The following is a 14,397-nucleotide window of genomic DNA, read 5'->3' as shown; positions in this document are numbered from 1 at the left end:
GAGATCCATTACATGCCGTGAAAACACAAAATATTTTATATTGTTGATATTTTTCTCGAAGAGAAACCAAATATTTCATATTGAAACGATGTCTAAAAGACACGAGCAAAGTATCTTTGTATCTTAAAGATACAAGCAAAAGAATTGGTGACATATATCTTGGACACACAAGTAAAAGTAACATATGATATAGTTATTTATGAATATATGTAAGTGAAAAAATTATCTAATTTATGAAACTAATTTATGGATTTATGTTCCCATATCGTGATTTGGCAGCCTCGGATCGGAAAATGCGCACAGCCTTTCCATATCAGGATACAGGAATGTTGGATATTGATCTGGGTCCAAATAAATAACGATATGTTAGAACCCCCAGATCGCGATACGGGAAGGCTGGATCACGATCTTGGTCTTGCGTCAACTTCTAACACTGCTTTGACCATTTTTCAGCCCAAATTTGACAAATATGCATTTTTTCAAAAGTTGTAGGCCTTACAGTTGACTTTCTACTTGGATCAGAGCAATCGAAGGTATGTATAAGAGAGTTATGCTTGAAATACGAAACATTGTCACAACCTGCGAGAATGCACTTTTGCAAGTGTTTGGTTTGATTCTCGGCTTCGCTTCTAAAATCGTTTCGAATGGGCAAAAATAGCTTCTCTTTACCTAAAACTGAAAAAATAAATAAATAAAACATAATATATACAAATAAAGCCGAAAACTCGGACGAACGAAGACCAAAATTCAAGTATTCGATAAGTAAAAATCGTGCAAAACGAATACTTATCCATAACGATAAAAGGGACTAAATTTTTATTCAAACTTGGTAGATAAGAAATACGATGGCTGTTAGCCGGTTCACAAACATCACAATGAAAGTGATACGATCCAAGCAAGCTTAAATCGGAAGAAGAGAAAACGAGTGAGATTCATGGAGCCGTTCCTGTTTGAGTTGAAGAATAAAGGCTTGAATCGGGCCTTTAAAAAGTCCTTACATAGGAATTGATAGAAAAGGATGAAGAGAGTTCGTTAGACAAGTCGAATTCCATACATGCGAGATTCTCGCCTATTTCTCGCAGTTTTACTATTCGGGTTATAATTCTTTCATATGACGTCCAATTAAGGTGATTCTAATTGCTACAGAACGCCAGCTTCAATATATAAAACTTCGATGTTTTTGATCCGAGAGAGATTCGGAGGGGAAAAGGTCAGAAATCGAGCTTCAAGTCAAGATACGTGCACAGCCAAGTGTCTACTCGAGTTGTGAAGAATGTTCATGTCGTCGACTTGATGTTTGGAGTTTATATTTTATTAAATTACGTTTTTATTTAGTATTTATTACATTTCATTGTTTTAGAGTTCTTTATGATTATGATTTTCTTATTTATTAGTTTCGTTATTATAGTTTAGGTAGGAGTCATTTTTCTTGTGAAAAAATAGTCTTTTTAGGCTTTATAAATAGGTTACCAATTTTGCATTTTATTATAGACCAATTTTAATGATATTTTGAGTATTTGGTGCGATTAATTCTCCTTCGCTGTTCAACAGCAACCTTCGGGATTTTACAAGTAGATTCTTGTAATTTTCTTAGCGACATAATATTGGTTTCTGGTTCTTTATAACCACGGGTCAATATTTCACCTTAATAACAATTGTTTCTAGCTCTTTATAGCTATGGGGTCATTATTCCATGCTTCCGCCAAATGTGAATCCTTTGTTTTTGGATGTTTTCGATCCTGCTTCCGCGAAGGTATTGAGTCTCGTAACGAGTTCTACGGGGTTTGCATCAGAAAGTCTGAATCATTTAAAGATGAAAAAAGGTTTAACCGTAATTTCTTTAATTATCCTAAAGAACCGTATCTTAATCTTGGATGCCATAACCAAATAGTTGCTAGAGTTTTATTTTCGATGCTTGTATGATATGCTTGGCTAGATTTTTGTTCCCCGCTCCCTGTCAATTCCATGTAATAGAGTTTTCCTTGTTTAACACCATAACCAAGAATCATCCGAGTTAGAATGTCCTGGAAAACACAAAATGAGCTTAGGGCCAAAAAGTAACGGTACAAGCAAGAGTGGTGGTTATTTGACTAACAGATAAACGATTGTATTCAAGGGATGGAACATCTAGGACTGTATCTAAACTGAGAGTTGTGCATAAAATCACCAGATCCTTCTCCAATAATTGGAGAAGTACTACCATTAGCTGTAGAGATAACAGACTGAGAAGAAAATGAAAAGAGTATAACTGATTAAAGTCCCTAGTCATATGGTTGAACGAACCTGTAACTATTATCCAAGTATTATCCCTAGAAGTTGTCGAGAATACAATGGCATTATCAAAAATACCTGGATGGGTAACATTTGATGGGCTTGTGTTTTGTTTGTTCCTTGTCAGTGTATGTTGTCATAGCTTTCACGCCAACCTTCTTTCTTAGCTTTTTGGTAAAGTCCCACCACTCGGGATAGCCCACAATTTCGTAACATGGTTGTTTTGAATGACATGTTTCACCACAATGATCACAAACAAAGTTATTAGATTTACCAAGAGATTGTTTATTTTTTGTTCCTGTACGAATTGGAAGATGACCCTTTTGATTTATTTCCTTGACAAATTCGTTGTAGTACATTGCCAGAGGTCTACCACTTTGATTTGTTGAAAATGATCTCTGGTTAAGTTTGAAAAGACAAGTTTCATCTGATCCATGGTATAAGGTTTTCAATACAACTTCCCACATCTCCTTTGCCGTTAGAAGGCAGATGAAACTATGCATGAGTGATGGACTCATTGAATCAACTAGCCAAATTTTCACTCTTTGATTTTCGATAGTCCATGTAGCCAGATTTGGATCTTCAAGTGCTCGTTTTTTCGCTTGTGCGTTGAGATATCCAGCTTTGTTTCGAGCGCCAATACACATCTCCATGAGTTGAGACCATAATGGACGTAATTGGTTTCATCCAATATTAGGCTGGTACGGAATTAATGCAAAGTTGTCTTGTTGGAAAATAATATTTCTGGGTGGGATTGTTTGTAGCAGTTGGAACAATGGAGGAATCGGGGTTCACCATTTTTCCAAATTAGCAAGAAAAAAAATGACTTTAAAAATAAGTTTATAGAATATAGAATCATATTAAGTTCTATGTATTTCACCTCCAGAGGTGTCAATGCCTTGACTTTGTTTACACTGGGAGCATGAGTGAGTTTTTATTTGACAAAGAATATTTGACAATTAGCAATTTCATAGCGGACGTATTTGCAATTAACTCATGTATATATAATATATATGTGGATTCATGCATGCATTTTGATTGAATATAAGTATTTGTGTGACCACTAAATATATTCAATGAATCCATTTATGAACTCCTTTAATTAATGTAGTAGTTTCTCTATTTACAAAGAATGTAGATAACAAATTGATTTACAGAAATTAAAGAGTCTTATTACTTCTTATTAACTATGCTGCTTAATATTAATTTTTTATTAGTAGTCTATTTATTAATTGAATCCAATAGTATGACTTGATTGCTCCTATAGATTTTGTAAATGAAGGGATGTGTGTCTTTTCAAAAAATAGATAGATAGATAGAAATAGATGAAATTTTGAACACCCTTGGAAAAATTCCTGAATTCGTGAATTCGTCACTGGGTTCGACATTTGACTGTCTTGAGTCTAATTTTACAAATTATTTGCGCTACGTGCATGTACTTCCGTGTTGTTTTCACCCAAAACAAACATTTTATACACAAAAAAAGTTTGAAAATTACATGTGAGAAAATTGCACTATCAAATAACTATTGTGTAGCTCTTGCATAAACATAATTCATAGTAAAAATTATGTTACTAGATTTTTCAATGAAAATTATATGAAGGTGGCAGGAAATAGCTAGAGAAAGTCTTGACTGCAATTTCCTCTTTTTCATGTAATAGTTGGTGTACCACTTGGTAGTGTAGCTTAAAAGACAATGAAAACCAACAAAGTCGCCTCGTAAGGGGTGTCCTAGTTGTTGGATTAAGAGAGCGTATTGTCAAATAATCCAGTGCAATTATATGTTTGGATGGAGTCCCTTCATTATAAAAAGGAAAAATATTGAAAAAGAACAAAGTAAATAAACCAAGAAACTGTCCTTTTTATGAACCTAATTTATCACCTCCTAATCAAATTTCCTTTGGGACAAAGGCAAATTCAAGCGTTGCAGGCCCAATGTAGCTTTCTCACTCCATGAATGTGTTTCTGCAATAACAAATTCTCTATAAACTTTTCTCATTTTACATTCGTTAAAATTCAACATTAAATTCGGTAAGATATTTGTTCTTGTTTCTACAGATTGTTTTTCTATGCTAATAGTACGGGATTTGGTTGTCATTACAGTGCTGAAGTGAGGTTGGAGGCAGAAGGTCCATCATTGATACAACTACGGACTGTAATTTTTACAGTGTTGATAAAATATGTTGAACAATAAAATCTCAATCAAGCTAGCACTCGTGTTTTCAGTTTGTTTCTAACATAAATATAGTTGAATTCAGAGGATCCCTCTTTAAATTGGTAACTAAACAGAAATAATTTGAATGACGCACACGTTTAGGAAAATCCAACCTCCTGCATTGGATTTCTACAGAAATAAGAAAGCAATTCTGAAACGAAATTGTGGGTTCATTAAATCATAGTATCATATAATTTGGTTCGATACTACATCTTTCGAAGATGCGGTTTCATGGGGCATGGGTCCGAGAAATTAAACACATATTTGACGTACTTTCATCTCTAAATATTCGAAATAACACGATCGTAATTAGAAAGGATAAAGTACAACGGAATACTTGAGACTACTTTTAATATTTGTTTTTTTTGTAACAATAACATAAAAAGGCACTTATAGTACAAGGGCTACTACATCCCATCCCCCAAATGCCTGCCCATTTGATCTTTTTCTTTGTGGTTGTATTTTCTCACACAACATTAGGTTTAAAAAGTCCATTTTATATTATTACTCCAAAGTAGGTGCTTCTTCGGTTGGATTTGACTCGAAAACATCTGGTTTAGATGCATCTGGTTCTTCAAGAAGATCTCGAGATTGAATAGCTTCCTTGTAAACTGGTGTCTCCTTGAAATCTGTTGCTCCTTCGTTGTATGTAGCTACAGCAATCCCACATGCAGTTAACTGCACTCGTAAATAATATATAGTCAACATCAAAATCCACAACAAACAACATACAATTAATTTGCAGTAACTGGATCCGAGGTACTTGCTTATCTTTAACTGTTTACAACGTATAATACTAATTAAATCCTTTGAACAACAGGTTTTAATCATATTACGACACTATGTCTGGTCTCGGATTTCGGCAAGGACAAGTTAAAGAAACAGTTTTATTATAGGATTACCTTCACTCGAAACACTGATTGGTGATTACACATAAAAATCTAAAATAAACATATTGCCAGTTATAGTCGCATTTCATATCAAATATAGATTTTGTCGCAAGAAACTATGATACGAGAATAATCTTGTGCAGAAAAGAAGTAGAAAAAGAAATTTCAGTGGTTCGTAAAGCATAACCGGTAAACATAGAGAAACACAATTACATTAGTTTCTGGAGTGCAATGCTTTGAATCCGATTCTAGACATCAACTAAAGCTCCTACCAATTACATTTACCTATATATCCAAAGCATTCTAAAATCGATTTGTTATGACCGTAAATAGCCAACTTAAATTATTTTCCGATCAATGTTCGATATGGGTTCGAAACGGTAAACATAACGAGGCTAGAAGCAAGAGCGTAATACGATGGTGCTATCGATAGCTCCAATGTGAGCACCAAATAAACATGCAGTTAAATAATGGTAATCATTCGTAACATTAGCTTTAAGTTCAAAGATGCAGACTAGTTTACATTCTTCACCGAAATCCCGTGTAGCTCACGGCTGCCTTAACCAAATACAAAATTCAGAGTCACTTAATAATCCATTTCTTAAGTTGAATATATACAGTTAGTTATGCAGAATTGAAAAACACAAGAGTAACTATACCGCAACTTCATTCACCATCACCCAAATACTAAGCAGACAATCAAGAATGTTATACATATAGGCCCCGTTTGGTTGGGGAGATTATCCATGATTAACTAAATAGTTGGACTTTGTTGAATGTTTGTTATCCCCAATAACTTGCCAGGTCGACCCGCAAATATTATGTTAGCATGGTTATCTAGCATTTTAAGCATGTTTTAATTAGTTGGACCTTCCAAGATTCAATAAAACAATTGGGTTTCATTAGATTATTTAGGCCCGGATTGGTTGACAAGATAAGATTAGCAAGATAAAATTAAATAATCTAATGAAACCCAATTATTTTATTAGAGCTTGCAACGTCCAACAAAAAAAACTCATTAGAAGGCAAAATAAGCCATGATTATATAATTTTGGCGGGTCGACCCGGCAATTTATTGGGATACCAAACATCAAATTAAATCCAACTATTTAGTTAACCAAACGGGGCCATAGTCTATTTGTCAAACAAAGCAAGCTCTGATTAATCATGAGTAAGAAAAAATAAAACACCATATAAGTAGTACTGAAGTGAAAGATAAGAAAAAAAAATTACCGCAAAAAGGATGCCGAAAGCCCACATGTACTGGACGAAGAAACCAAGGCCATCCCACTGAGGGCCTTCCCAGAAGTTGGGCTCAAGGCCAGGGAGGTCAGGCATTACAAAGCCATCGTCAACAGCAAAACTAGTGTTCTTTTCATCTCCGCCAATTTGAAGCCATGATTCAACAGTTTCAGGTTCTTGAGGAGTTGTAAGAGGGTTGGTTCTCCTGTTCTTGCTGTCAAATTTTCCTGTTTTGGGGGATGAAGAGGTTTTCTTAGGAGTGGCTGATACTGTGAAAGGTGATGTTGTTGTTCTTGAAGGGTTCAGATATGGAAGGCGGGCATGGATTTGGGAGCACGGTCTCCTGTTGTTGTTCACGCTGTTGCAGAGGATCCGGCTGCTACTGCTACTAGCCAGAGCCATTTTTACTCTCTTGAGTCTGTGTGAGAGAGAGAATGGGGGGAATTATTTTGGGTGGTATGTATTTGTGTGGATGACAAGATAATTATTTGGGTGCTATCTTCATGTACCCCTCCCCTGTCAACTCAGTTTTTTATTTATTTCTTTTTTAATTATTCTTTTTAAATATGTCTACTCTCTGATAATGTTTTCCTAAAAGAATAGGGCTTCAGATGTATATCTCTCACAATTTTTCTATTAGAACTAACCGGTGCACTTGTGGTGATGTAAAAGGGTTTATAATATATTGTCACCCTGATTATGTGCAATAATAGGATTCCATTCATATTATGGCACGTGGATAATTTAATTAATAAACTCTAAATCTAACTAAATTAAATTAAATTGCCGTGATTGTAAATTTGGGGTTTTATGACATAACCCCTCGTATAATTTCTATAACCCTTCACTTAGCATAATACCCCTATGCCTATTATATTCATTAGTAATTGTACCCGTGCGATGCACGGGATAACAAATTGCATATTTTACTGTTGAATAATTTTCCAAATGCATTGAATCAGTTAGTATCACTAGATTGAAAAATTAAATCAGGAACAAAATCATCAACTATGTCTTTCATCTTAAACGTAATTAAATTTTTAATAACTTAGTGAACATAGTCAAAACTAAACTATCGACAACATACCATCGAAAAAGGCCATCTCTACATCTTGCATCATAACTAAGCTCTTATCCACTACCTCGTCGTGGTCCTGTTCTTACACAATCAGAACGTTATGAAAAATAATGCAATTTTGCGAGGGGTAGAGTGTTCATACAACTGCATATAATGATATATATATATATAGTAATACGCTTAGATACTTAATAACCACAATCAAGAGACATAATAGTTCTTAACAAACTTATGATTAAAATCACAGCACAATTAATTGGAAATACCAAAGCATATACATTAAATTTACCTCAGATAAAGCAATGATAGCAATCTATCTAATTGCAAAGAAACTGGAGATTAACAACAATAAAGTTAAAGATTATTATACCTTGCTTGATAATATAAATGAATTTTCATGATAGGGTCGTCAACAACTGGTTTCCTATTTGCCACTGTAAATAAAAAGCAACACATTATTTATTTGATCATGCTACTCTAATAAAAATGAACAAAAAATGGAGGAGACCATCAATATTGAGAAAATAACAAACATGCTATTTATTTTAAAGGCAAAACAGACTATACATGTAGTCCAACTTTTTATTCAAACACTATTAATAAATATTTCAATTTCAGAAAAAAAAAAAAAAAGTTTTATGTGCTTTGAAAAAAAACACTACTACTGATCACAACTCTCAGTTTTACAGGCTAATATGACGTAACAAATTCAAATTTCACCAACATAGTTGGTGATTATTAATTTTGAATTAATAAATAAGCGAGAAAAATAAAAATCAAAACTGCAACTTAACTACAGATAAACTTGATTATTGATCTATATACCTCAAAATATTGAGCAATTAGTAAATAATCACCGTAAATTTTGAAATACTTCTTTGTAAACAACATTAGTTGTAAAAAAATGAACAATATAATAAGTATGTAATAAAGAATTTGTTGAAATAAATATGTCAAAATACTATATCATATCAATATCATTTATGATGGAAAAAGATGCAAACTAGTTACCACACAATCAATAGGATGAAGAAGAAAATAAGACAAAAATTCTAAAGTCGGGTTACCAAAAGACAAAGCCGTACGTAGGATGAATAGATAAAATTCAATTATTGCAAACATACCGTAAAACGCTGTCAAAAAATCCGCCATTGATGAAAATCAGATTTATTTATCTTTTTTTGTTTTTTTTTTGTAAAAATCAAACCACTGCATGAACTATATATGAACAAAATCAACTCCATCATTTAAGACATTTTCCATCCATACAACCGTTCGTTCAAATAGCCAAACTCCATAACCTAAAGGAAAAATTAACTCCAATCGGCATAGTAACAAATGAGAGAGAGAGAGAGGGAGAGAGAGAGAGAGAGAGAGAGAGAGAGAGAGAGAGAGAGAGAGAGAGAGAGAGAGAGAGAGATCAGCGAACAAAACAAAAAACGTAAAAATTGAAAAACCCTAATCAAACTCCAGTCACTACGTTTAAGCAATCCAATTCAAACATATGAGAAAAAAATAAATGCGAATAACATGTACAGAGCGAGTGAAAAAAAAGGTGAAAGGGAATACTTACAAAAAGGTGAAAGGGAATACTTACGGTGTCTTCGGGTTTCACTTTGCAAAATAGCGAAATATGAATGGGTGGAGAAGTTGGGAGGTGGGATTTAAATAAGAAGAGAAAACACAAACGTATTGAAGTGCAAGAGAGAAGTTGAATGTGTTGAGAGTCTTAGTGGAAGTCTTTGGGAATCGGGACTCGTTCTTTGGGATGTGATAATAATTAGTATTTTATCATCAGAAAATAATATTTAGTGTTGAGACATTTTCCATCCAAACAACCGTTCGTTCAAATAGCCAAATTCCATAACCTAAAGGAAGAATTAACTCCAATCGGCATAGTAACAAATGTGAGAGAGAGAGAGAGATATCAGCGAACAAAACAAAAAACGTAAAAATTGAAAAACCATAATTAGACTCCAGTCACTACGTTTAAGCAATCCAATTCAAACACATGAGAAAAAAATAAATGCAAATAACATGTAAATAGCGAGTGAAAAAAAAAGGTGAAAGGGAATCCTTACGGTGTCTTCGGGTTTCACTTTGCAAAATAGCGAAATACGAATGGGTGAAGAAGTTGAGAGGTGGGATATAAATAAGAAGAGTAAACACAAACGTATTGAAGTGGAAGAGAGAAGTTGAGAGTCTTAGTGGAAGTCTTTGGGAATCGGGACTCGATCTTTGGGAATGTGATAATAATTAGTATTTTATCATCAAAAAATAATATTTAGTGTTGAGATGTTTATGGCTGAAAATTAGGATATAAATTAATATTTAGGAGATACAAATCAAAAATAATATTTTGGGTGATTTAATTAGTTTTGCATTAGAGATTTTATGAAAATCGGATAAAACAATTGAGATCGAAAATAAATAAAAATTACAAATAATATGCAGGAAATAAAAACGAAAATAATTAAAAAAAAATTCAAATAATATGCAAGAGATAAAAATGTGATAAAAATCAGAAAAAAAAAAGTTGAGATTTTATTGCTGAAAATTAGGATGATCGAATATAAATAAATAAAAAATAAATAAAAAATACAAATAATATGGAGGAGATAAAAATGTGATAAAAATCGGAAAAAAAATTTACAAAAAAAAATTATAAATATAAAAAAAATTACAAATATGCCATTAAGGTTTTTAGGGTTGCCCATCGTTTCTTTCTTTTATATATAAGTGATGATGCTAGAGATAGATCACCTTAGCGAGTTGAAGTAGGATGAGCTGGAAGAGCAGAGTGGATCACTGGCTCACGAGCTTGATGACCTTGAGATACATGCGATCATAGAACACGTGAACTAGGTCGGGGGTTGATCCGGCGGAAACCCCTCCGACGCTCAAGTCAGACGTGCGGATAGTGGAATTAGTCCAGAGAATACATGTTGTAGTATTGCTCAGTTAATAGGACGTACCTTAAGGAATGAGTTCAAACGTTTATTTATAACTTAGTTGAGATTGTCAGGCCCAAACCTTACTTGAAGGTGATTGGACCTCGGTGATAGTGGTCTTAAATATTGGGTTTATGAAAATTCACTATCTAAAAAAAATAACGTAAAATCCACTGAAAGATTATCGTAATCCACTGTAAAATTAACGTAATCCACTATTCAGTGCCTGAATTTGAAATCCACTATTCACTGTACGCGTTGTCAACCCCATTCCTCTAACGTAATCCACTATTTAATGTCGCGTAAGAATTCGAAAACCACTATTTACTGTAAGCGCATCAACACCCCCTCCTCTATTGCACGCGCCTGCATCAGGTATATTTTGTTTGAGATCCACTACAAGTTCATCAAAAACTACTACAAAAATATAGAAATCCACAATAAAAGATCCCTTTACAAAGAGGAAACCCACCAAAAATTTGCCTAAATTCACACAAAAAAAAAAAAAATTCACTTTAACAAACAATGTCATCGCAGACAATAGTAGAGTCACCCGAGCATCATCCAACCTCGTCCCACTTGTTGCCATCACTCCGTTTGTGCAAAAATCTGAACCAAATAAAAAGAAGACAACTACGTGTAAATTTAATTCATTCAAAACAAAATCGGTTTACAAAGCAAGAATTTTAAATCTATTACAATCTCATCTAAACCTACTATACAAAGTTAGAAAGAGAAATAAACATATGAAACTGACTAAACATATGAAACTCACCAAACATTCTCCCCCACGAACATATGAAACTGACTAAACATTCTCCCCACGACCAGAATACGAGTTTCCATTCAAATGGAAGGAAGTATGATATTAAATTAAATTATTATTAAAAATTGTGCATTCCCATTCATTGAATAAAAAAACATTAAATTAAAATTGAAAGGCTCCGAAAAATCAAGTAAAAAAAATTGAACAAGAAATAATCAAAATTCTGCATACTTTTCAAATTACCCGTACATCTCGTCAATCCCATCGCAAAAAAAACACAGGCCCTTTCTGTCCCGTATGAGAAGATGGAGATCTCCGCCCTAGAGGACGAAGGAGCCGCGGCGGCTGATGTGGTGGATAACAAGGGGGCAGACGCAGACGGTCCATCAAGAAGGTGATGATGGCGAAACGGTGGAGGTCTCACGTAGGCGAAGAGGACCGAGATTTGGGGAAAGAGATCCCTGCTATTGTGGAGGAAGAGAGGGGGGCGCCTATTGAAAGAAAAAAGAATCGAGAAAAAACGTGTGGTGGAATTAGGGTAGATGTAATTGAATTATTATAATTTAATCTTAAATTATAGGTTTTTTTAAATAGAAAATTGGGTCTATACAAGGAAATACTTAAGGGTATTACGGTGAGATCGTAATAAAAATAGCTAATAAATAAATTTTGGGATTTATCTCAAAAGGAGGGAAAACAAATTGGGTCTACACTAATTGTAAAAGGCATATTGGAGGATTTTCTAAAATAATCCCCGTAAATTTAGGGTTAACACTAACATTTCAAAAAATGGTTAACAACTAACGCAGCAACAACAACAACAACAACAACAACACAATAATAATAATAATAATAATAATAATAATAATAATAATAATAATAATAATAATAATAATAATAATAATAATAATAATAATAATAATAATAATAATAATAATAATAATAATAATAATAATAATAATAATAATAATAATAATAATAATAATAATAATAATAATAATAATAATAATAATAATAATAATAATAATAATAATAATAATAATAATAATAATAATAATAATAATAATAATAATAATAATAATAATAATAATAGTAATAATAATAATAATAATAATAATAATAATAATAATAATAATAATAATAGTAATAATAATAATAGTAATAATAATAATAATAATAATAATAATAATAATAATAATAATAATAATAATAATAATAATAATAATAATAATAATAATAATAATAATAATAATAATAATAATAATTTGGTAATTACAATTTACATCCTTGAAACTTTTTCATAGCAATTTGTACTCTTAAAACATAATAAATCATCTACAATGCAACATGAATTGAACATTTAAACTTAATGAGGATAATTTCATTTTTTATTGGCTTCTTTTTTTCAAGGTGAGAGGCGATTTTTCTCTCCCTGGTGAGAGGCGATCTAGAAGGATAAAACAACATTTGGATCCGACATCGGCGGAGGCTAAAGAAGAATTAATGACAATGGAGATGGCTATCTAGAAGGATAAAACAATATTTGGATCCGACATCGGCGGAGGCTAAAGTAGGATTAATGGCAATGGAGATGGCTAAAATATTCCACAATTGGGAAAATATAATATTAGAAGGCGATTCCTTGGTCGTAATATCAGCCATTAAAGATGCCTCGAGTTCTCGAGCAGAATATGGTAACATTATAGCAGATATACAGAGGTTGGGAGCAAGTTTACCGAAGTTTAGAGCTCAACACGTTCGGCGAAATGGTAATAAAGCAGCCCACGAAATAGCAGCTTTGTCAAAGAAAAAACCAAACTTTGTTCGTGAATTACCTGATGTCGTGTTGGATATTGTATCATCTAATATGTCTTGAATGAAAAGCTCTAATTTTTTTCTGAAAAAAAAATAACAAATTAAATTATTATTTTCTTCCACTCCCAACATAATTTTGAGCGTACAAAATGCCAAGAAAATATCACATTGAATTACTGAAGTAAAAAATCCTCACTAAATTATTTGATTGATGGATTTTCTCTTATAATTAGTGAAAATATTTGGTAGAAATCTTTAAAAAAAATATAATTTTCAAATAACTTATACATAAATAGCTGAAGAATATTTTTGAGTTCTTTTTATTTTTTGTAAAAATATATTTTATGGAAAAAAAACAATTTAATATGTTAATGAGATTTTTATTCTTTTTTCTTTTTTTTTCAATTTTGCACTTTTTAGTTTCAAATGATAGATGAATAAAAAAATGATTTGGTATCCTAAAAAACATTATTAAAAATATTAAGTTACCTTATTAGTTTTAAAAATTCATTCAAATCTTTGAATAATGTTAAACAAAATCAGTTCAAATTTACGCTTTGATAAAATCTTACGATTTACAGTTTGATTCTTACGTGTGTTAGGAATTTATTTTTTTATTTTTTCTGATAAAATTGAATTAAAAAGATATTAGACTTTAATTATATATAGTTAATTAAATCAATATGTTCTTGTCTATAGGTGATTTAATGGATTCAAATCTTTGTAATGTTTACTAATTGAAAGAATTTGAGTCTAATCGATTCAAATCTTACTATTTGATTAAACTAAATATTCAAAGAAAAATCACAATATAGTATTTTGAGTATATAGTTTTATTTTAAAGTAAGAAAACTAATTTGAGTGTGTTATAATCTATTTTTTTTCTCAATAAACATCTTATTTTATTTTTTTATTCAAATTTGTCAGAGTATCGATTTAAGAACATAAGTGAACTTGTCTTGCGTAATGTATTTGTTTATATTTAATCGTGTATTCTTTATATTTTTCAATACTGGAGTTTATGAATCTATTTTTAATAGTATATAATTAATGATAGATGGTTCCGGGTATGACAACAATTCTTTATATTTTTCAAACTTTATTATATTATTTTAATATTTTTCTAATATTTTTAATTAATCATAATGAATGTCAGAATTAATATTTTA

At 31.9% G+C, this 14,397-nt stretch overlaps 1 protein-coding gene and 1 long non-coding RNA gene across 2 annotated transcripts; both read right to left on the bottom strand.

Annotated features, from left to right (window-relative positions):
* Positions 1–4,738: 4,738 nt before the first annotated feature.
* On the bottom strand, positions 4,739–7,160 carry LOC105948974 (AT-rich interactive domain protein). Its single transcript, XM_012972237.2, has 2 exons — positions 6,610–7,160; positions 4,739–5,164 (listed from the first exon to the last, which is right to left on the bottom strand). The coding sequence occupies exons 1-2, from the start codon at positions 7,018–7,020 to the stop codon at positions 4,991–4,993; spliced, it is 585 nt and encodes a 194-aa protein (XP_012827691.2). The 5' UTR covers positions 7,021–7,160; the 3' UTR covers positions 4,739–4,990.
* Positions 7,161–10,970: 3,810 nt separating this feature from the next.
* LOC148768037 (uncharacterized) lies at positions 10,971–11,948 on the bottom strand. Its single transcript, XR_016033627.1, has 2 exons — positions 11,645–11,948; positions 10,971–11,256 (listed from the first exon to the last, which is right to left on the bottom strand). It is a non-coding gene; the product is annotated as an uncharacterized LOC148768037 (long non-coding RNA).
* Between the last annotated feature and the right edge of the window lie 2,449 nt (positions 11,949–14,397).

Source organism: Erythranthe guttata, chromosome 9, assembly GCF_056151865.1.
Source record: "Erythranthe guttata isolate IM_541 chromosome 9, IM_541, whole genome shotgun sequence".
NCBI lineage: Eukaryota > Viridiplantae > Streptophyta > Magnoliopsida > Lamiales > Phrymaceae > Erythranthe > Erythranthe guttata.
The sequence above is the reverse complement of the archived record's forward strand: the minus strand, read 5'-3'. Positions and strand labels throughout refer to the sequence as shown.

What these genes read in the sequence shown, in the direction of transcription:
- LOC105948974 (XM_012972237.2), bottom strand. Translation starts at nt 7,020, where the DNA reads ATGGCTCTGGCTAGTAGCAGTAGCAGCCGGATCCTCTGCAACAGCGTG. An exon ending in CTTTCGGCATCCTTTTTGCG is followed by an intron (nt 5,165 to 6,609) that starts GTAATTTTTTTT and finishes TTACGAGTGCAG; the next exon opens with TTAACTGCATGTGGGATTGC.